At 42.0% G+C, this 25,098-nt stretch overlaps 1 protein-coding gene across 1 annotated transcript in view; it reads left to right on the top strand.

The window, feature by feature from the left end:
* The window catches only part of SDC3 (syndecan 3), a 160,118-nt gene that overhangs the window by 121,342 nt on the left and 13,678 nt on the right, over positions 1 to 25,098 (top strand). The window contains exons 2-3 of the mRNA XM_075336004.1: positions 3,496 to 3,616; positions 23,050 to 23,576. Coding sequence (XP_075192119.1) covers positions 3,496 to 3,616; positions 23,050 to 23,576 — 648 coding nt within the window. The remainder of the gene's footprint in view (positions 1 to 3,495; positions 3,617 to 23,049; positions 23,577 to 25,098) is intronic.

The following is a 25,098-nucleotide window of genomic DNA, read 5'->3' as shown; positions in this document are numbered from 1 at the left end:
GACACAAACGTAGCACGCACACGGACCTTAATGAAAAACGCACATGTGTCCTCAAACATTAAATAACATTGGTGCACGTTTGGCCGTGTCTCCGGTATATACGGAAACGGACCAAACACGCACGTTTTCTACGGATGTGTGTTGCAGGCCTCAGAGAGAGGACCCAGGTGATGCCTTTACTGGGGGAGCTGAGCTCCTCCTTTGCATACTGATTTCCAACCTTTCACAGTCCCTCCATCACTCTTTATAAATCTCCAATTCTACAGTCCTCACCAATCAAACATTAACCGCTAGTCGTCATCTTGACAGCCCGAAAAAAGCTGAATGCACCATTTTTTGGGTCATTAAAATGACGAACCCCAGACAGAATCGTCAGGCATATGTGTATATCTAATATATAAAGGTGTGCATGTGTGTGTATATATATATATATATATATATATATATATATATATATATATGTATATGTATATGTGTGTCCGCTATAGGAATTTGCACCGTCTCATTTACAATCATGATATTTTGCACAGATACCTCATGTGACTCAGGGAAAGTCATAGACTATTTTTTGAAGAGAAAATTTAACCCCACGCTTTAGGCTGGGGCCACACAGGGCACTAGTGCGATCCTCGCATGACACTCTGCTCATGCTGGAAGCACAGCAAGAGCCGAGTGTCACTGCGACTGAGGTCCGATCATGCGATCGGACCTCAGCTGTGGGGAACGGGTTGGCACTCAGGAGGGGAGGGAGGGATTTATTTCCCTCTCTCCTCCATAGCTGGCTATTGCCATTCTCGCACTGCACTCGGTACACCGGTGTACTGCGAGTGCAGGATTATCATGCCGTGTGGCTTAAGCCTTACAGTTACTCTCCAAAAAAATTCCTTTCATTAAAGTCAATGGAGCTAGGAGGTGAGGATTATTATGGGCAACAAAGGACATTGCTAGTGTAAGAAGCTTAAGCCTGCTTTACACGTATCAATTTCTCCTGCGATTGCATTTGTTGCCCGTGTCGCACAAAGCCGTAAACCCACTGTCACACGTACTTACCTTCCAAACAACCTCGCTGTGGGTGGCGAACATCCTCTTCCTGAAGGGGGAGGGACATTCGGTGTCACAGCGACCTCACACAGCGGCTGGCCAATAGTAGCGGAGGGGCGGAGATGAGCGGGACGTAAACATCCCGCCCACCTCCTTCCTTCCGCATTGCCGGCGGGATGCAGGTAAACTGTGTTCGTCGTTCCCGGAGTGTCACACGGAGCGATGTGTGCTGCCCCAGGAACGATGAACAACCGGCGCGCAGAAGGACGTGCAATTTTTAGAAAATGAGCGACGTGTCAACGAGCAACGATAAGGTGAGTATTTTTGCTCGTTAACAGACACTCATAGCTGTCACACGCTACGATATGTCAAACGGCGTCGGATGTGCTTCACTTACGACGTGACACCGACGACATATCGTTTGATATATCGTAGCGTGTAACGTGCCCTTTATGTGTGAGGTAATATGATATTGGTGGGGAGACGGATAGAGAGACAGACAGGGAATGAGAGAGAGAGAGAGACAGACAGACAGATAGGGAATGAGAGAGACAGAGACAGACAGACAGAAAATGAGAGAGACAGACAGAGACAGACAGACAGGGAATGAGAGAGAGAAAGTGACAGAGACAGGGATTGAGAGAGAGAGAGAGAGACAGACAGATAGGGAATGAGAGAGACAGAGAGATAGAGACAGACAGACAGGGAATGAGAGAGAGAGACAGACAGATAGGGAATGAGAGAGAGAGAGAAACAGAGACAGACAGGGAATGAGAGAGACACAGACTACATGCACAGTTACACACACTACACATTACCTCATCTTGCAGTTTCTGATCAATGAAGAGCAGGAGAGAAACCACGGGGACTTGCACAGAGGCTGCAGCTGCTGAACAGCAGGACCTGCATGTTCACTGGTCATGTGATCAGGCACATGATTAGTTAGATGACCGGTCCTTCACCGCAGCCTCCATAGTACATTTCCTGTCCTGCACGGTACCGATCAAATAGATCAGTGCAGGAAGAGAGAGGGCAGCTCTCTATGAGCGACTCGGGCCCCCTCATTGCCCTGATGGCGGCCCCGCCCCCTGGGGCCCGGTGAGCTGAGGGATGAAAGGGAAGGAGCCTGGGCTGTTAGCTGCGGGCCCCCCCTCCTGCCTCCAGCTCACGGGCCCCATAGCAGCGGCGTGGTCTTCCTCTATTGACGGTACGCCACTGGTGGTGGAAGTGTCATGGTTTGAGGCTGCATGAATGCTGCCGGCTGTGAGAAGCTGCAGTTCATTTAGGGAACCATGAATGTCAACATGTATTGTGACAAACTGAAGCAGAGCATGATCCCCTCCCTTCATATTCAAATATGATAATGACCCCAAACACACCTTGAAGACCACCATTGCTTTTCTAAAGAAATTGAGGGCAAAGGTGCTAGACTGGCCAAGCATGTCTCAGACCAACACCTTATTGACCATCTGTGGAGCTTCCTCTAATGGAAAGTAGAGGAACGCAAGGTCTAACACCCACAAGCTCAATGCTGTCATCGTAAAGGAGTGGAAGAGGATTCAGTGGCTCCTGTAAAGCTTTAGTGAACTCCATGCCCAAGAGAGTTAAGACAATGCTTGAACATAATGGTGTCCACACAAAATATTCACACTTTGGGCACAATTTGGCCATTGTCACTTAGGGGTAAACTCACCTTTGTTACCGGCGGTTTAGACATTAATGGCTGTGTGTTGTGTTATTTAGAGGGCACACCAAATTTACACTGTTATACAAGCTGTACACTGACTACATTATATTGTATCAAAGTATCATATCTTCAGTGTTATCCCATGAAAATATATCATAAAATATTTACAAAAAATGTGAGGGGTGTACTCACCTTTGTGATATATTGTACATGCTGAATGTAGCAGCACTAATGGACTGATTTAACAAGTGAGTTCTATTCTTAAAATATTTCAATTCTAGCACACCTTTTCCTACAACCCCCCCCCCATATAATTACCTAATTCCCCCATCATGTATTCTTAAAGAGTGAATTTTTCTTGTACTTATAGAATGACTCCATTATCCCTGTGTTATTGACAGCAAGAGAAAACACTATCACTGGCTGAGCTAAACTAAGGGGGGACACCGGCCATTCCCATAATTGCTGTAGAGAAATGATGAATAACCAAGCTGCTACCTACCCGCCTGGATAATATGACATGATCTTATAATAAAAGGAACAGCTTTTTATGGATAGTATTTTACAGTATGGATGAAAGTGATATTTTAATGAATTCACATCACTTTACATTCCAGCTGGACTTGTATATTTAGCATGTGCTATTAGACTTAAATGCTCTCCTATAAGCTGAATATCACAAAAGTCTCCAAAGTGGTTGAACCCCTGTCATAATGTCCAATTATTTGTTACCTGTAGATGTAATAGTATTTCTTTACTTCTTTTAGGGTCAACGATGGCGCAAGGAATTTGAAGATGAAAAACCATTTGATCTGGAAAGTTCTGGAGATGACGATTTCCTTGATGAGGATGATACAGACGATGTTTATTCTGGATCAGGATCTGGAGGTAAACGTTAGGACAATATACACTTCCACCTACATTTTTATACTCTATATTTAGTACAGATGTCATACACTGAAAGTACATTCGGCTCATGCTCATGTAATAGATGTAAAAATGTGGCCGCGTTATTTAGAGAAGCATGTCAGAGAGCCTCTTCATTAATCTTGTACATGTTATAAAAGAGCTTCTTTCTTCCAGCTTTGGTAATGTTCAGATATCTATTGTGCCTCTCAAGCTTCCAGACCACAGGATATTAAAAGAAAATGTCACTTTGGGGCATTTATTTCATTATCCATGTAGTCTTGGCTGAAATTATCACTTTGCCTTCTATATCCTCTATATGCACTGTCTGTTGCTGGCTGCAGAATTATTTATCTGAGAATCCGTCATTCAGCCCATTTGGCGTTTATAATTCATGTGTGATTTAGAAGGTGATTTATGAAGACAAAGTTCAGCTCAACTTTCATGTGGCCCCAAATCTGCTGGAGCTCAGAAGAAATCATGGTTTTGGACTGTTCTAACCGAGATTGAGAATCTTTGATCCAGTATTATAATGAAGTGTGTTTTATTTCACAATGCATTTCCACTTCTGATTGGCTTCTTTCTCAAGAGTAAAAACCAACTGTCGTAACTCAGAACTAAAAAGCTCACTGACGGATTCTCAGTTACTCATTCTATAGCCAGCAATAAAACAGAGGCTATAAATGGAAAACAGCTACAACAACCCACTCATATTCTCTTCCCTCTCTTCTCCAAATACACAATTCCCCCCTTCAAAAACTTTCGCACCCTCGCAGAAATCTCAATCACCTTGATTTACACTCCCTTTCTCAGTCCCTTCTCGCTCTCGCAGACATTGCTTCCTTACATGATGCAAATGCTGCAGCCACTTTATATAAAACTACAATCTCTGCAGCTCTTGAATTGGCCGCCCCGCTCACACATACCAAAACTCGCAAAATCAACAGGCAACTTTGGTACACGAGCCATACTAAAGAACTGAGACGGGCTTCCAGAATTGCTGAATGCAGATGGAAGAGGTCTCATTCCACTGAGCACTTCGGTGCATATAAAGAGTCCCTCACCACTTTCAAGTCTGCACTCACTGCGGCAAAACAAACCTACTTCTCATCCCTCATATCCTCTCTATCTCAGAACCCTAAACAGCTATTCAACACTTTCAATTCTCTCCTCTGTCTCTCAGCACCACCTCCCTCTCCTCTCATCTCAGTTGAAGACTTTGCCTCTTTCTTCAAGCAGAAGATTGACAACATCAGAGCAAGCTTTGGCCCACAATCCCCACAGCCCCTCATCATAGCTACTCAGCCCTTTTCCTCCAAATCCAGTTTCTCCCCATGACAGAAGATCATCTTTCCACTCTACTCTCCAGATCACATCTAACTACCTGTGCACTTGACCCGCTCCCGTCGCACCTCATCCCCAACATCACCGCAGTCCTCATCCAAGCCCTAACCCATCTCTTCAACCTATCACGATCAACTGGTGTATTCCCTTCATGCTTTAAACATGCTTCGATCACACCCATCCTTAAAAAGCCCTCTCTTGACCCTTCCTCTGTGTCTAGCTACCGCCCCATATCCCTTCTCCCCTATGCCTCAAAACTACTGGAACAGCATATCCATTTTGAACGGTCCTTATACCTCTCCTCTTGCTTCCTCTTTGACCAGCTACAATCTGGCTTCCGACCGCATCACTCTACTGAAACTGCCCTAACTAAAGTCACTACTACCTACTAACTGCCAAAGCCAAGCGACACTACTCTGTCCTTCTCCTCCTGGACCTGTCCTCTGCCATCGACACAGTAGACCACTCCCTCCTATTACAGATTCTCTCCTCTCTGGGCATCACAGACTTGGCCCTATCTTGGATCTCTTCATACCTAACCGACCGAACTTTCAGCGTCTCCCACTCTCACACCACCTCCTCATCCCACCCTCTATCTGTTGGTGTTCCCCAAGGTTCAGTTCTTGGACCCCTGCTGTTCTCCATCTACACCTTCGGCCTGGGACAGCTCATAGAGTCCCACGGCTTTCAGTATCATCTCTATGCTGATGATAATCAGATCTACCTCTCTGGACCTGATGTTACCTCATTACTAAGCTTAACATGGACAAAACAGAATTCATTGTCTTTCCTCCTTCTCATTCAACTCCTCCGCCAAGCCTATCCATCAAAGTTGATGGCTGCTCACTCTCCCCAGTCTCACAAGCTCGTTACCTTGGAGTAACCCTCGACTCTGCTCTATCCTTCCAGCCGCACATTTAAGCGCTCTTCGCCTCCTGACGACTAAAACTCAAAAATATCTCCCGGATCCGTGCCTTCCTTAACCAAGAATCAGCAAAAACATTAGTACATGCCCTCATCATCTCCTGCCTTGACTACTGCAACCTCCTGCTCTCTGGCCTCCCTTCCAACAGTCTTGCACCCCTCCAATCTATCCTGAACTCTGCAACCCGCTTAATCCACCTCTCCGCTTGCTATTCCCTAGCCTCACCAATCTGCCAATCCCTTCACTGGCTTCTCATTGCCCAAAGACTCCAGTTCAAAACATTAACCATGACCTACAAAGCCATCCACAACCTGTCTCCTCCTTACATCTGTGACCTACTCTCCCGATACCTACCTGCACGCAACCTCAGATCCTCACAAGAGCTCCTTCTCTACTCCTTTCTTATCTCCTTTTCCCACAACTGCATACAAGATTTCTCCCGTGCCTCCCCATACTCTGGAACGCTCTACCCCAGCATATCATACTCTCTCCTACCATAAAAGCTTCAAGAGGAATCTGAAGAGCCACCTCTTCTGACAAGCCTACAACCTACAATAACCCTCAGTCCAGTACACCACTGCGCAACCAGCTCTGTCCTCACCTATTGTACACTCACCCATTCCCTGTAGACTGTGAGCCCTCGAGGGCAGGGTCCTCTCTCCTCCTGTACCAGTATGTTTTGTACTGTTAATGATTGTTGTACTAGTTTTTATGTATACCCTTTTTCACTTGTATAGCGCCATGGAATTAATGGCGCAATAATAATAATAAATAATAATAATAATAATAATAATAATAAAAAACAGTGCATATATTTTAGTGAAATCCAATTGCAAAAATGCATGCATTTAAGCATGTGTTCATATATTTTACCCTCTCTACTCAGAATACTCTCAAAATTACATGAAGCACCTTGAAATTGGGATCTAAAAACAAGAGCATTATCAATTTGTTGTTTGGGAATGAGGATCTGTTCACGGATCCAGTTATACTTTTTGTTTATCCCCTCCATTTAGAACAGACCAACGGATTTGAAATCTGTTGCATTCCTGTTTCAAATGGAAGCATAGGCACCTCATTGACCGACATGAGGTCTGTCTGGTTCCCGTTTGATGTTCCTTTTTTAAAAAGGAAGAAAAAGTCCAGCACGTCAAACTTTTTCTTCTGTTGTAAAAATAAACAACAAATATAATCAAGCTAGACCCATTTAAATCAATGGGGTCCCTGCTTGCATTTGAACCTGGAATTCAGAGGATCCTAATTGTGTCTGTCCATTTATCTGTTAACTCCTTCACGAGGAGGGTTCAACTCCAAGCCTGCATTTTTCTCTGCACAAGATGGGTGATTTAATCAGCCATCATGTGCCTCTAACAGCCGTGGTTGGATCAGAGCTCTGTCCACTACTGTTAACCTGATAAATCAATCTCTGACAGTGGCATTTAACACGTACTGGCAGACTAGCGCGTCATTCCACGCTGTAACGTGACGGTATCGCGGTGCGTTGGTGGGATGCCATGACAGCCACGTGTCTGCCATATTATTCTCCTCTGAATGCAGGGCCCTAGAGATCGTGATTTTAGCTATACATAGCAGTGCTAATGCACTGCTATGTACAGTACAAGCAATCGGACGATTGCAGCTTCAAGTCGAAGACTGTAAAAAGAGAGAAAAAAAAGGTTTTTTTTCATGTTTGTACTCGTAAAAACAAGTTCAAATCACTTTCCTTTTTCCCCATTAAAAATAAAACAGTACAAAAAATATATATTTGGTATTGCTGCATTCGTAAATGTCTTGTTTATCAAAATATACAATAAATTAATCCGTAAACAATGTAACAAGAAAAAAAAATCAAAACACCAGAATCACAATTTTATTCCTGCCACAACATTGCAATGAAAAGTGGTGATTAAAACGTTGTATCGCTTTCAAAATGGTACCTGTAAAGATGTCTACTGAGGGCAAAAACATAGGCTCTCGCACAGCCTCAGATCCCGAAAAATGAAAACATTACAGGACTCAGAAAGTGGCCACACAAGCAGAATGTTTTTTCTTACAAATTTCCATTTTTTTCCACCACTTTAAATAGACAAAAAAATCATACACATTTAGTATCTGTGAACTCATACTGACCTGGGGAATCATATTGCCATATCAGTTTTACCATATAATGAACATGGTAAAGAAAACAAAATAATTGTGAAATTGCACTTTATTTTCAATATCAACACACTTGGATTTTTTTTCTTGCTTTCCAGCACATCACATGATAAAATAAATAATGTAATTCAAAAGTAAAAAGCGTTCCTCAAAAAACAAGCTCTCGCACAGCTAAAATTAAGAAAGTTCTGGCTCTTTGAAGAAGGGGAGGAAAACAAGCCCCCCCCCCCCCCCCCGGAAAATTGCAAGCTAGTTATGGGGTTAAAAAAGATAAACAGAGCTTTACTACTAAATACCCTGTCTAGCCATTTATACAAGTTATAAGCAAAAAGCCCCGAATAGCGATGTATGACATAATCACAGGCTATTGGCTGAAGAGGTCACATGACCATCAGCACAGACTCATAAATAAGCATAAATACAAGAGAACAAGAGTCTCAAAGTGCAACAGAATTTATTACGTGCAAAAAAATCAGTGATATGTTGATAAAAGAGTGAACAAAGTTATAAAAACAGAACAAGAGTAGCAGCACAAAAGTAATTTGGCATGGTGATGTTCATCCAGATATAAAACAGTTAAACATTGGGATGAAAACAGTCATATATAAATTATATGAGGCAGTACAAAGGCTCAAAAAAGTGCATAGTGCAAAAGTTGTTTTGCTAATTTACAATGGCCATGTAATCTATACATAAAGCCTACATATAATAACCCCATGGGAAAGCAAGATAGTAAAGTGCCAGGTGCTAACTAAACTGACCCGTGCATCAGTTCTGTTTGCAAAAAGAATGAAATACTCCCCCATCATCCACCGACGTACGTTTCGCCTTGTGGTAAATATACCCACATTCAGCTTTTTCAGGGAGGGAGAAGAGTGTACCCACGCTCCGTGCCGCCTGGTATTTAAATGGTAACTCGTAGTGTTTCCACCTGCGTCACTCTCCTGAACGACGTATGCGCACGTCCACTGATGTCATGACGCGGGCAGGCGAGCCATCAGGCGGGACCGCGCACGCTTGAGAGCAGGAACGAGTCATCCCACTCCTGCGCATGCACGGCCGCCATATTGGCGGCGAGCGTGCCGGCGGCAAGAAGGCGCGGACGCGTTGTGCGTACAGAGAAGTGTATGTAGGTAACCATAGCAATCTCTACACGTGGGACGTCATGTGCCCAAACAAACCATAAAGGGACAGTACAATTGTATGGAAAATACATAGAACCTAGAGCAATAATATATGACAAGACATGTTCCCCAAACAGGACATGCAGTATGCATAGTAACACATTTCTTTTCCACCATAGAAATTTCTATTTTTCCCTTTCTTATTGTTTCTTGTCCTGTAGCAATATAGTCCATGGATAACATTCTGTCATAAGGATAATGACCCTAGGATAATGGCTGGTGGTTGTTCATTGTTTTTATGTAATTCTGGGTGTAATAGATATATAAAAATGCATTATAATATGCAAACAGACAGATAGTAACTAAGGATAACACAGTTGATATGCATCAATATTATAATAATCGAGCATAAAGTGGCACAGAGCGGAAAAGAAAGGGGGAAGTAAGAGAATAGTATACAAAAACTAAAAATTAACCGCGCAAAATAAATTAAGAAAAGACGCACTCCAACGATTAAAGGATTGCTAGAGGAACAGACCAAAACTTAAACTTTCATGAAGTCCTTTCGGGACCAATGTGTCCAAAGTGTGGATCCAGTGTGCCTCACATTGGGCTAATTTCTTCCTGACGTTTCCACCTCTGAATCCACAATTGACACTATCGATACCCCGCACCTCAAGCAATAATAAATCACATTTATGAGAGGCCTTGAAATGTCGAGGCAGTGTCTTGAATAATGTAATGTCCGTAATTGAACTCGCTGCCTCAATGTTCCCTGACCCTAATGCGGAGGTCACGGGAAGTGAGCCCCACATAGACCAGAGAGCATGTACATTTCGCATAATACACCACATGTGTAGTATTGCATATGATGTATTTCCTGATGTCAAATGTTCTGAGTCCATCAGAGGAAGAGAAATTCTTACTACGGACTATGTTCCTACATGCGATGCAATAACCGCATTTAAAGCAGCCCACCATCGGGCCTCTAGTACAGAAAGGGTTCTGGACTGGGGGACGTAGTGGCTCTCCACCAAGATATCCTTCAAATTTCTGGCACGACGTTCCGTCACGAGTGGGGCTTCTGATAGGAGATTCGACAACACCGGGTCAGACAAAAGTACTGGCCAGTGTTTGTTTAGGACCTCCCTCATAGTGCCCCACTCGTGATTGTATGTACCTATAAATCGTACTTCAGGCTCCGGAGATATCCATCTAGATGTGTAACAGAGCAACTGAGATCTATGTGTCCTCTTAGCCCTTAAGTAACCCCCTGATGGTACAATTGCTGTAACCATGGTCCTGGAAATGACGCTTAAGGTCGGCCGATTGATGCTCAAAGGTGGTATCTGACGAGCAGATCCGCTTCATCCTTAAAAATTGTCCAGTCGGTATGTCTTGGATAGTGGAGGGGGTATGAGCAGATGAAGCATGCAGCAGTGTGTTGACAGATGTATCTTTTCATAAGACATCGGTTTGTATGACCCGCTCGGGACCTACTGATATTTTAATGTCCAAGAAGTCAACATAACTGTTGCTATGCTTGAACGTCAATATGATGTTAAAAATTGTATTGTTCAATTCCCCCATGAATGTCTCAAGTTGCTCCACCGTGCCCTGTCAAAAAATGAAAACGTCATCGATATATCTTAGCCAACACTGCACATGGGCGCTAGCCCCAGCCCCTCCGTCACCAAAAAACAACCTCTCCCAGTAACCCAGGAAGAGGTTGGCGTACGAAGGCGCCCAGGCTGCGCCCATCGCCGTGCCCCGCCTCTGAAGATATCAGTCCTTAAATAACAAACATATCACTGTTTTTTTGCACGTAATAAATTTTGTTGCACTTTGAGACTCTTGTTCTCTTGTATTTATACAGCCATTTATACAGCCTGACACTTAAACACATATTGAAAAAAGGGAAAAAAAGTCTTTATAAAATCCTTTTCATATGCAAATTAACCCTTTGACTAGTCAATGGGGCGTTAGTTCTCCAAACTTGTCTGCCATTTCCGCCCTGTGGGCGTGATAACATGATTTGCAGAGAGCCGCGGTCATTGCCAGCTCTCTGCAAATCCCACAAATGCGATAAGCTTTCTTCACTATCATCACTGAAGCCAAATAGAAGCATCACACATTTGGCCACAACCGTGCATTTACTGTACATTTTATTTGACGAGGCAACCTCTTTAGGGGCTTTGTTCAGTTTTTTTTCACACATTCTTGCAATGAAAAAAACGCAGTCTTTTATGGTGTTGGCAAAATGGGTGAGATTTCTCAAATCTCATGCTGCTTTTTTTTGCAGATTTAAGCCGTCAAAGCGTATTTTCAACGTTACATGTAGAGTTGAGTATCTAACCATTCGTACTTGCTATACTCATAACGAGTGCTGTCTAATACTCGCGTATTCATTTCAAATAATGTGCAATGCAAGTCAATAGGGAATACTCGCAAAGTAACGAGTAACCCGAATGCTGTACTATTTGTGCGAGTAGTGAATAGTACGGCATTGAGGTTTCTAGTTACATTGCGATTATTCCCCGCTACTATTCGTAGCAAGTACGAATAGTTAGGTGCTCGTTCAACTCTAGTTGCATGTCAATTGTTCAGCATTTTTGTAGCATTTATTGCTTATTCAAATGAATGAAAAAAATGCATAAATGTATATATCTTAAGCAGAGTTGTTCTGCCAACAATCCAGTATTTATAGTTGAAAAATCTGCCGCAAATATTTAACGTGTGAGATATTCTAAGCCTATGTTCACATGTGGCATTTTTTTAGCTTTTGTTTTTCTTTCTGTCAAAACCTTCACTCTTCGTAACAAAAATTGTTAGTATAAAACGCAGCAAATAGCTGCTTTTATTTCTCTTTTTTTGTTGCGTTTTTCTTAAAAAAAGAAGCTGTCATTCAGTGCACTCACAAAATGCAGCTTATAAATTAAGTTCTTTATTATTAAAAGAAAAAGAAATCCATACATACAGGGTGCTGTGTGAAAAAGTGATTGCAAGCCCCTCCCCCCGCCCAAACATAAATTACCTGAGGTTTATCACGTCTTTGGGAAGCTGAGATCAATTTTCCTAGCCACATCCAAGCCTGTTTACTGCCACACCTGTTGTCAATAAGGAAATCACTTAAATAGGACCTGACTGACAAAGTGAAGTAGACCAAAAGAGATTTATAAACTAAACATCATACTGTGATCCAAAGAAAATCAAGAACAAAATGAAATCTATCAATCTGAATAAGGTTATAAAGCCATTTTTGAAGCTTTGGGACACCAGCAACCACAGTGAGAGCCATTATCCACAAATGGCGAAAACAAGGAATCATGGTGAACCTTCCCAGGAGTAGCCGGCCAACCAAAATTACCCCAAGAGTGCAGTGATGACACATCAATTAGGTCACAAAAGACCCCACAACAACATCCAAAGAACTGATGGCCTCACTTGCCTCAGTTAAGGTCAGTGTTCATGACTCCAACATAAGAAAGAGACAAAAATGGCCTGCATGGCAGAGTTCCAAGACTAAAACCACTGCTGATCAATAATAAAATAAAGGCACATCTCAGATTTGCCAGAAAATATCTTGATGATCCCAATATTCTGTGGACTGACGAGACAAAAATTCAACTTTTTGGAAGGTGTATGTCCCATTATATCTGGTGTAGAAATAACAAAGAATTTCAGAAAAGGAACATCATACCAACAGTAAAATGCGGTGGTAGTGTGAAGGTCTGTGGCTGTTTTGCTGCTTCAGGACTTTCAAGACTTTCTGTGGTAAATGAAACCATGAATTCTGTTGTCCTCCAAAAAATCCTGAAGAAGAATGTCTGGCCATCTTTTTGTAACCTCAAGCTGAAGCGCACCTGGAATATGGAGTAGGACAGTGATACAAAACACAACAGCAAGTCCACCTCTGAATGGCTTAAGAAAAACAAAATTAAAGGGAACCTGTCAAGTGCAATATGCACTCAGAACCACAAGCAGTTCTGGGTGCATATTTAAGTGCAATATGCACTCAGAACCACAAGCAGTTCTGGGTGCATATTTCTAATCCCTGTATCTAGTAGCACACATAAAGAGATCTTTAGAAAAAGTTTTTCTTAAGATCTTCTATGATATGCACGCCCATAAGGTCAGTCTGCATGATCAGCAGTCCCCATCACTTCCGGTCATGCGCACTACACTAATTTGATCGGAAGTCCGGGGATCATGCACACTGAACCGAAATCCAGTGTGGCATCAGAAGTGAGCGTGACCATGCCTCTGAATCTGTGCATTCATTAGCATGTTGGCACATGGGGCGTGCTTACATGCTTAAAGGGCCAGCTAGCCAAGGGAACTAACGCCCTTGCGACTAGTCGCAGGCCTCATTAGCATATAATGAAGGATCTTTAGAAATACTTTTTCTAAAGATCTCTTTATCTGTGCTACTATGTACTGGGACTGCTAGGCAAGGCAGGGATTAGCAATATGCACGCCTGACAGTAAAAGTCCTTACCTTAATCAGGATTGAGATCCTGGGGCATAACCTTAAAAAGGCGGTTCATTCTTGGAAACGATCCAAAGTGGCTGAATTGCAACAATTCTGCGAGATGTGTTAGCCAAACTTCTTTAAGAGCATTGTAAAAGAGTCATTGCCAGATATTTAAAATGCTTGTTTGCAGTTGTTGCTGCTAAGGTTGGCCCAACCAGTTATTAAGTTTACAGATCAATAACTTTTTCGCACAGGGCCTTGTCGGGTTTGGCTTTCGTTTTCCCTTAATATAAAGACATTCATTTATAAACTGCATTTTGTGTTCACTTGTGTTATCTTTGTCTAATATTTACATTAGTTTGGTGATCTGAAACATTTAAGTTTGACAAACATGGAAAAGAATAAGAAATCAGGAAGGGGCAAACACGTTTTCACACCACTGTAACGATGCAAAAACAATTCTTTCTTCTATAAAATTGTTTTCATTGTGTAAAAGCAGCAAAACATAAATGATATAATTGTGATATCAATGTAATCGTACTGAGCCGAAGAATAAAGCTGTCTTATTACTTATACCACACTGTGAACAGCGTAAAAAAAAAACAAAGAGCATTTTTTGAATTGCTGGTTTTTGTTCATTCTTCCTCCCAAAAATCATCATAGAAAACAATAAAAAAAAAATGTTATGTGCCTTAAAATTATACAAATATAAACAGCAACTCTTCAAAAAGCAAGCCTTCACATGAGTCACATGTCAGTAGGAATATAGGAAAATTATAGCTCTCAAAATATGGCGATGCAAAAAGTTTTTTTAAGTTGTTGTTTTAGTATGTGATAGTTGTCAAACATAAAAACCCCATATAAAATCTGGTATCACTATAATCATACCGATACTGACTCTAATAAAGCTGTTGTCACAATTCCTCTTTTCAGTGATCAGGTCTTGCTGTGCTGTCAGTTGGGTGAGTGACAATTCTGTCATCCATTTCATACTGGGAGGTTCTGGGCTTTTGCAGGTGTTCTCAGTTCCCGATTACTGGCCAGCTATATAGCTGAGCAGTTTATCCCAGATCACTGCCAGTCTTACGCTGGTTTCACATTAGCAGTATTCTGCCGCGCTGCCGGATCCGGCATAAGTGCAGTACAGTTCAATACAGTTCACTGGCAAGCTCCGGTCACATGTGAGCGGAGCATGTGACAGCATGTGACCGGAGCTTGCCGCGATGCCTATGAACTGTATTAAACTGTACTGCACTTGTGCCGGATCCGGCAGTGCAGAAGAATACCACTAATGTGAAACCAGCGTTAGCCTTCTGTTCAGTCAGGCTTGTTGTTCTCAGTTATCTGTGCCCTGTGGATTGATAATTTGCTGCCAGACCTCTGATTTTGACCTTTTGCCTTGTTTTTTTGCTCTGATCTGCTACCCTGCAGATATTCTGACTCCGGACTGTGACCTGACTACCCCCGCATCTATTCCCTTTATCTTGACGTGCTGTCCTGGTACCTGACCTCGGAGCCTTCGACTTGTCTATCTCTTGGATGGGTCCGTGTAGTGACTATCATCACAGCCGTCTTATCACTGATACCGCATGGTGAAACGGTGTAAAAAATAAATAAATGCAATTCTTGACTGCTGTTGAATTGTTCATACTTCCTCCCAAAGATCGCGGTAATACGTGGCTCACATTTATCTTGCGCTCTATGCCGAGCACTTACAGCAGGGTTTACATGTAAATCTGTGAAATACTTGATTCAGACGAATCATGAATGGAACATTCACTATAATGAGGAAGAGGAAGTAATTTTGGACGTTCTCTGGCCTATGGTTTGACCTTGTCTGTCTTTTTATAAGTGCGGTCAGCCACATTGTTGTGCACTTCTGAAAAAAAAGACAGTTGAACTGAGTTCAAAGTCCAATGTAACCCTGCTGCCTCATTATAGTGACTGGATCCATTGTGGGGTTCATCTGTATCACATCATTCAGAAATGTGGATATAAACCCCAATATAAGTGCTCAGTGTAGAGCACAGGATAATTTTGATCCAAAATATAATGTAAAATGTTCTCAGTAAAGCTTCAACTCATTCTACAAAAATACAGCAAGTCCCCGCTGTTACAGTTGCTGTGGCTCTGGAGACTATCTTCGGATTTCTTGCTACTGCACATGTGCAAGCGCTGGAGACTAAGTCCTATCTTGGAGCCATTGCACATGTGCGGGTGACATCATCGCTGACACGAGGTCACATGTCTCTGACACCTTCTAAGCTGATTGGCCGCTGGTCATGTGCTTGTGACGCTTTGCTCGGTGATAGGCCAGCGTGATGTCATTCCTGTCGTTCTGGCAGCGGATTGGCTCTGGTGTCCTCCATCTTGGATGAGGCACAAAGTCTATATAAGACCCTGACGCACGCCGCCCGGCGCTCAGTCCTCTTGGTTCATGCATGAGGGTAGACACCCTGTGCACGTCCCTCTAGGCATCTCTCTGTCTATGTTAGGTGAGCGCTACCGGCAGGGTAGCGTTCTTATACCTTACAGCTTCGGCTGGAGTCCGTATCCTTACATTTTAGTGGAGCGGACATAGGCAGGTGCCTGAGGCACATGGTCCGGCTGGGCCTTGTGATTCTACTCGTAGATGGACGTTGCCGCTAGGGTAACGTTCCTTATACTGCGTCTGGCAGTTGTTCGTATCCTCGCACACTAGGGGAGCGAACAGAGGTAGGAGCTTTGTGCGGCTTATGCTGCTGTCCGTCTCTTTTGCACCACTAGAAGAGCGGACCTAGGCAGGTGCCATATCTAGTGGTTCGTGTCCTCGCACACTAGTGGAGCGAACGCAGGTAGGAGCTTTGTGCAGCTTACGCTGCTGTCCGTCTCTTTTGCACCACTAGAAGAGCGGACCTAGGTAGGTGCCATTTCACACTCACTGCTTTTGTCTCTGTGATCATTAACAGAGATCATTCCACACACCCTCCAAGTAAGGGAGGAATTGCCTTATTTACTAATTATATAAATCTGTGAGTTTAACAGAGGTATTGCACTCTGCCATAGTCTGCAGCAGAGTCTTTGCACGGTGGACCCTGACTGTCTGATATTCCTGTAGGTTTTAATATCAGACAGCCCTCCGTAACACCCGCTTTGTCATCTGTTAACAAAAAATACAGGGGTTTCAACACTACTTGTAGCCGAAAGGCTCTGGAAGATGCCATAGCTTATCTTTCTCCAACCCCCAAAAGAAATCCAGCCAAATCTGCTTTCCCAAATTCAAAGTGCCCCCCCTCCTTCTTTACCCCACAGTTGGCGTCAACATGTTTCTCAGTATAGTAGCGAGAAGAGACCACATAATTACTGGGTACATTTCTCCAGAAGCACAAACTAGGCACAATGTATGGACATTACATTTTACGGGCACTACAATGGCATATTTACAATCTTCATTCTGCAAAATCCTCTGCTCGTTTCTGGAAATCACCCACGGAGTGAAAATAGTCACTACACCCGTAGGGGGGTGATTTCCAAAATGGATTCATTTGAGGGGAATTCTTATCTTCTGGCATGTAGGGGCTCTGTAAATGGAGTCTACAAACTTTTCTAGGAAAATCTGCTCTCCAAAATTCAAATAGTGCTCCTTCCCTCCTGAATCCTGCAGTGTGGCCAAACAGTACTATATAGGCATATATGGGGTATTGCTAGGTTCAGCAGAAAATGTCTTAACAAATTTTGGTGCCATTTTTACCTATTACCTCTAGTGAAGATGTAAAATCTTGGGCTAAAACAAAATTTAAGTGCCAAAAATGTAATTGTTTTCTTTACTGCCCAATGGCTTAAAATTCTGTGAAGAACCTGTGATATCAATATACTCACTGCACTCCTAGATCAATTCATTGAGGGGTGCAGTTTGTAAAATGGGGTAATTTGTGGGGGATTTCTGCTGTTCTGGCACTTAAGGGGCTCTGCCAATGTGACATGGCACCTTCAAGCTATAACAGCAAAATCTATTCTATAATTTGGCGCTCTTCCCCTTTTGTGTTTGCACTGTGCCTGAAAAGTACTGTAGTTTCTGACCACATGTGTGGTACTGTTATACACAAGAGAAATTGTAAAACAAACTCTAAGGTTCATTTTTTCCTATTAGCCCTTTTAAAAATTAAAAACGTGGCGCTAAAACATTTGGGTGAAAAAAATGTAATTATTTTTTCTCTACTACCAAATGGTATAAAATTCTGTGAATCACCTGTGGTGTTAATTTGCTCACTGCACCCCTAGATGAATTCATTGAAGGGTGTAGTGTGTAAAATGACATAACTTTTGGGGGGCTCTGCTGTTCTGGCATCTCAGGAGCTCTGTAAATGTGTCATGGCACCCTCAAACCATTCCAGCAAAATCTGAACTGCAGTGTGGCACTCCTTCTCTTCTTCACTGTGTACTTTGCATCAAAAGTAGTTTTTGACCACATATGGGGTATTGGTGTACAAATTGTACCATTCTACTTTTCCTTCTATTAACCCTTTTGAAAATTAAAACATGATAATTTTACATTTACTCAGCCCAGTGTTATACAATTTTGTGAACCATCTGGGGTTTAAAAATGCTCACTACTCCCCTTAATTAACTCCTCGAGAGGTGTATTTTCCAAACTGAGGTCACTTGGTCACTTGTGGGGGTTTATGCTATTTGGCATGTCAGGGGCTCTTCATATGTGACATGGCGTCCGCAATCTCTATTTCACTCAAGATGGCGCTCCTTCCCTTCTGAGCCCTACCGTTTGCCCAAACATTAGTTTGCCACCAGATATGGAGTATTGGGAGAAATTCCACAACAAATTATACTGTTCATTTTCTCCTATTACCCTTGTGAAAACAAAAAGTATGGGATTAAAACCAGATGTTTGTGACAAAAAATGTCTTCTCATTTCCACGGCTCAGCATTATGAAATTCAGTGAAGCACTTGTTGGTTCAAGATGCGCACCAAACATCTAGATACATTTTTTGAGGGGTGTAGTTTCCAAAATAGGGTCATTTGTGGGGCGGTTTCCACTGTTTAAGCACTTCATGAGCTCTGCAAACGTATCACGGCGTCCGCTAACAATTTCAGACAATTTTGTGCTCCAAAAGTCAAATGGCTCTCCTTCCCTTCCGAGCCCTGTCGCACACCCAAAACTTAGTTTACCACCACATAAGGGGTATCAGCGTCCTCAAGAGAAAATGCACCGTTCAATTTGTTCTGCAATTTTTCCAGTTACCGTACTCTTGTGAAAATGCATTTATTTTTATTGGAAAAAATATTATAATTTTTTTCCTTCCACATAGTTTTAATTCCTGTGAAGTACCTAAAGTTTAATAAACTTCTTGAATGTGGGTTTGAGGGGTACAGTCTATAGACTGGTGTCACTTTTGGGTATTTTCTGGCACATGGACTGTTAAACCTTCTAAGTTCCTAACAAAAAAAACTATGTTTGAAAATTGTCCTAATGTAGTAGACTTGTGGAAAATGTTATTAATAATTTTGTGTTATAACTATCTGGTTTAAGGGCATACAAATTAAAAAGTTAGAAAACTGCAAAATTTTCAAAAAATGTTGTTTTTTCTTTTTTTTTTACGCAAATTGTATTTACCAAAATTTACCACTAACATGAAGTACAATATATCAAAAAAGACTGAACTGCACATCCAACAGGTCTGAACAGGTGTGAGCTGAAAACAATATAAATACAAAAACACATACAGCTACACACTAAAATGCTAACAATGAATAAGGGAACTCTGGTTTTCGATTACTGCTATAGGAATATTTCAAAGCAGAGATATTTAGCTTATGTACTGTGTTGCCGATGCATGTGAGCCTGGTAACCACGACATAAGTTAAGTATCTCTTTTTTCAAATATTCCTATAGCAGTAATAAAATACCAGAGTTCCCTTATTCATTGTTAGGATTCTAGAGTGTGGTTGTATGTACTACTGTATTGCAGTTATGAAGTACATTATGTCCTGAAAAAACAATCTCAGAATCACTGGGATCCATTGAAGCGTTCCAGAGTTATTACTTCATAAAGTGACACTGGTCAGAATTGTAAAAATTGTCCTGGTCAGGAAGGTGTCAGCAGGTTTTACCCTTTCGCACCAGAGCCTGTCAGGTGTTTGTGCTAACACCGAAAATCAAAACAAATGATAAATGCTGGCAGAGCAGAGGAAAGCTGTAAATATCCTCTAATGGCGTGTGCTTGCAGTTTGTTAGATAAGTGCTGTCCAGTGATGTATACAGGTGAGTTTCCTCCTATGTGATACAGCTGAAATAGAAGTGCATCTCAATAAATTAGAATATCATCAAAAAGTTAATTTATTTCAGTAATTCAATACAAAAAGGGAAGCACATATTTTATATAGACTCATTACAAACAGAATGATCTATTTCAAGTGTTTATTTCTGTTAATGTTGATGATTATGGCTTACAGCCAATGAAACCCAAAAGTCATTATCTCAGAAAATTAGAATAATTACCACAAAACACTTGCAAAGGCTTCCTAAGCGTTTAAAATTGTCCCTTAGTCTGGTTCAGTAGGCTACACAATCACGGGGAAGACTGCTTACTTGACAGATATCCAGAAGGCAGTCATTGACACACTCCACAAGGAGGGTAAGCCACAAAAGGTCATTGCTAAAGAAGCTGGCTGTTCACAGAGTGCTGTATCCAAGCATATTAATGGAAAGTTGAGTGGAAGGAAAATGTTTGGTAGAAAATGGTACACAAGCAACCGGGATAACTGCAGCCTTGATAGGATTGTTAAGAAAAGGCCACTCAAAAATTTGGAGGAGGTTTACAAGGAGTGGACTGCTGCTGGAGTCAGTGCTGCAAGAGCCACCACACACAGATGTATCCAGGACATGGGCTACAAGTGTTACATTCCTTGTGTCAAGCCACTCATGACCAATAGACAACACCAGAAGCATCTTACCTGGGCCAACTAGGAAAAAAACTAGACTGTTGTTCAGTGGTCCAAGGTGTTGTTTGCAGATGAAAGTAAATTTTGCATTTCATTTGGAAATCACGGTCCCAGAGTCTGGAGGATGAGTGAAGAGGCCACAATCCAAGCTGCTTGAGGTCTAGTGTGAAGTTGCCACAATCAGTGATGATTTGGGGAGCCATGTCATCTACTGATGTAGGTCCACTGTGTTTTATCAAGACCAAAGTCAGCGCAGCCGTCTACAAGGAAATTTTAGAGCTCTTTATGCTTCCCTCTGCTGAGAAACTTTTTGGAGATGGAAATTTAATTTTCCAGCAGGACTTTGCACCTGTCCACACTGCCAAAACTGCCAATACTTAGTTTAATAACCACAGTATCACTGTGCTTGATTGGCCAGCAAACCGCCTGATCTAAACCCCATAGAGAATCTATGGGATATTGTCAAGAGAGAGATGAGAGACCTCAGACCAAACAATGCAGACAAGCTGAAGGCTGCTATCAAAGCAACCTGGGCTTCCATATTACCTCAGCAGTGCCACAGGCTGCTCACCTCCATGCCACGCCGCGTTGATGCAATAATTCATGCAAAAGGAGCCCGACCAAGTATTGAGGGCATTTACTGTACAGACTTTTCAGTAGACGCCATCATTTCTGAGTTTGAAATCATTTTTTCAGTTGGGTCTTATATAATATTCTAATTTTCTGAGATAATGGATTTGGGCTTTCATTGGCTGTAAGCCATAATCATCAACATTAACAGAAATAAACACTTGAAATAGATCCCTCTGTTTGTAATAACGTTATATAATATATGCGTTTACCTTTTTGTATTGAATTACTGAAAAATAAATTAACTTTTGAATGATTTTCTAATTTATTGAGATGCACTTGTATGTCACCTCTGCCTTGCACTGATGAAAAAGTCCTCCTGTGGGTGAAACTGTATCTCATAACATGCACTGGAGATTCTATACAAATCCCCTATAGATAATATAGCCAGACAGTGTGAGTCAAGCACTTTTAGAACTGCAGCTGATCATTATAGGAACTCACTGACTAGATCAGCGCTCAATAAAGCTGAAATGATATCTTCAGTTGCTGAGGACATACAAAGGCGCAAGAAAGGTGTAGCTGGATAGGGTGGGGAGATGTCAGCAGGGATTTGTCCTTCTGTAGGTGATGTCACTAGTACATACGAGGTTAGAGACTGACCTGTCTGCACATGACATCATGTACTTGTTTTGTTGTCAGACTGGAGGTCACATGTCTCAGCTGTCCACAATAAATTTGTAAATGCAATTAAAGGGATTCTCTGAGAATGAGATAAAATGGCGTTCCTTATATCATTCTGTCGCCTTTCCTAGTCATATGCTAGCACGGGCTGCAGACCGAAGATATACAGCTCCTGTTTCTCAACTCATCAGCTTTGTCACATACCTCCGTCAGCTGCTGACTGTGATTTGTGAATAAATATTTTAACCCATGTCGTGCTTCACAAGGAGATCTCCAGCTCCATCCCCCTTCTCTGTCAGTCTGACAGCTTTCTATCAGGGCACAGAGACTGACTGCGCCCAACTGGAAAACAAATTCACATTGGTGAGAATGATCCTGGAGAGAACGTGGATTGTTCTCAGTAAGGAATTAATATTTCTTCCCATATGACAGCCTGACAGAAGTACCGTATGTGCTATACAGCTTCTCAGGTCTTGGGAGCCATATATTTTCAATCTACCGCCGATACTGACACTTGCCTAGGATGGGCTGCAGTTTAAATGTTACCAGGGATGCCATTCTATCTCATTATTAGGGAACAGCCTTAATATTAATTGGGAATCCACATTATATATGCAAAACATTGCTGGAGCGCTACTTAAAATATGTTATTTTACATCTGGAAGATGAAGAGAAAACTATCTCTTGGTAGTGCCCTGATCCTGTTGGTGTTGTTTCTTATGGAATCATTTGCGCACATATAAGAGTGAGAAGAAAACCTTACCTGCAATCTTTTCAATGAAATCAACGGTCTGCATGTATTAAGATACCAAAAGTAACTTATTTTTATCCAATATCCACATTTCAGGTAAGGTGCATTTACACGCCTAGATAATCGTGAGTAAGTGTTGTTAAAAACGCCAATGACTCAGTGAATGAGAGAGTCATTGGGAGAATTGAGCTTTTTCAGCCCAACAATCCGTCGCTCACAGTGGTGCATCATCCAGTGTAAACGGTACTCACACTGCAAAGAACTATAAAACAGGCCACCGATCGGCAAATGTTCACTGATCTGTGGTTGTATCGTGCCACCGGTAGGTCAATGGACTACTAGGCTAATTTTCTTAAGTAATGTCAGTAATCTGATAAATTTTATACTTTTATAAAACCATTTGTTCTTGCTCAGTGAAGAAATAAATTGTTCTGTTTATCTGCTTTTAGATTTTGAGATGGAGTCCCGGCTGGATTTTGGTGTCAGATTCACTACAGAAACACCCATTGCTCCTCCCACAGCCACAGCATTAAAACCTGCACCTACAGTATACCCTATTCCTCCTGTACAGACAACTTGGCTTCCTCCAACAACACAAGCAACATTAGTACATCGACACCACCCATGGGTTCTTCCTGAAGCCCCAGAAACGCCATCAATAACTCCTGCACCTACACCAACTATACCTACCAAAGAAGCAGCAACTCCTGCTGCTGTAACACAGGCAACAGCTAGGACAACCGAGGTTCGCCGGTTACAGCCTGTGATTATAGTTTCCACATTAACAACACTGATGCCTACTACTACAGAGGAAGAGGCAAATGAATGGGATGATATTACTGAAAGCATTGGGACCATTCCAGACCAGGGAAGCAGCATGCAGTGGTCTACTCAAGATTACAGAACAGTACCGACAACTGCAGATGATATTGACATAAAGGACTTGGAAGAAGTGTCTCCAACTCAGCAACCCCAGGTGAGGATTCAGGCCGCCAGAAATAGAGTCTGCACGGTATGGAAGTAGATTTTTGTAGAGTATAATATATATTTTATAGTATAATTAAGTGATTTTGGGAAAACTCATTTAAAGGGAATCTGTCACCCGATGTTTATAATACTTACCTAACGGTCAGTGCAGAGCAGACAGGTCGGATGGGCATCTCCCTTCTCTGGGTCCCGCGCCTCCTCTTTTGGCCATCTTTGTCCTCCTTCTGAAGCTAGTGTGGATGACGTGTTCTACATCATCTACACTAGCCGACAGTGAGGTCCTTCGCAGGCGCACTTTTATTTGCCCAGCTCTGCAACGACAGTTAGGTAAGTATTATGAACATCCGGTGACAGGTTCCCTTTAAGGGTTTAAATCTTTGTGCTAAATGTATATTAGATTTTATGCCTTTCAAATGTGTTGGCTTTTAGAAGGGAACAACAGAAGTTTAGATGAATGGATCTTTAGATTTAGGTTCTTTTTGAATCTATGTTGGAGTTTCTGTCATGAACTAGGACGACAACACAATACAGGTGCATGTTGCTCAGTGGGAAATGGGTACAACTCCGTTGACTTGTGCAGTCTGCTAAGTTCTGCTTCAGTATCCATCGGATTGATGGCAAAATAGTGCTCTATTATTCATCCAGTGAATTTGTGAGTTTAAAAACTGGAGTTAAAGAAAGTGGATCATAAGGATTTGAGGGAAGCATTTCGAGGGCCAGAATCAATGGTTTTATTCTTCCTTTGATTGTTCTGCATCCCAGACTTTTCATAGGTTTCCCCAATGATTGTTCCTATGGTACTGTCTGTCAGATGCTCAGAGCAAGTATTTAAACCACTGCTTGATTGTCTGCTGATAGAATAAGGCTTCAGTGTAAATGAAGTGTGCACCACAATTTCTTCTCCAATTACCATATTGCCAGATTGGACCCATTACAAAAACTACAATAAAATGATCTGAGACATTTTATAGAATATTGTAATTAAAATCCATAAATGTCAAATATTTATAAGTTCCAGTTCCTGGACACTCACCTGTCACAAAAATAAGGAATCACTTTTACTTTCTTCTGTAGTTGATATACTGCAATATACGCTCTCCTCTTCTGTCTGGCAAGAATCCTACATGTCCACAGACACAGACAAGAATTTCTGACCAGATGGTCAAGGACTGCATGGAATGGCATCCTAGGCCGCATGTGGCCTTTGAAGCATAGGGTTGTGCACACCCAATATATTTTACAATTAGAGCATAGGTAATGTAATTACAAGGAAATGGAGACAACTCAGAAGCAAAAGAGGCATATAAGCCACTCAGCTGTCTCTAAGCCTGTAATGCTCACTTCCTCCTTCAGCCTTGTCCAATGGTTCTCCTCAGCCACCCACAAAAATGGCCACACACTGGACCTCATCTTCACCTGCCTCTGATCCCTAGCTAACCTCTCTAACTCATCTCTTCCCCTTTCTCTTCCCCTGTCTGACTACAACCTACTCACATTCTTTTCACTCTCCT

The sequence above is a fragment of the Anomaloglossus baeobatrachus genome, chromosome 2 (genome assembly GCF_048569485.1).
Source record: "Anomaloglossus baeobatrachus isolate aAnoBae1 chromosome 2, aAnoBae1.hap1, whole genome shotgun sequence".
Classification (NCBI taxonomy): domain Eukaryota; kingdom Metazoa; phylum Chordata; class Amphibia; order Anura; family Aromobatidae; genus Anomaloglossus; species Anomaloglossus baeobatrachus.
The sequence above is the reverse complement of the archived record's forward strand: the minus strand, read 5'-3'. Positions and strand labels throughout refer to the sequence as shown.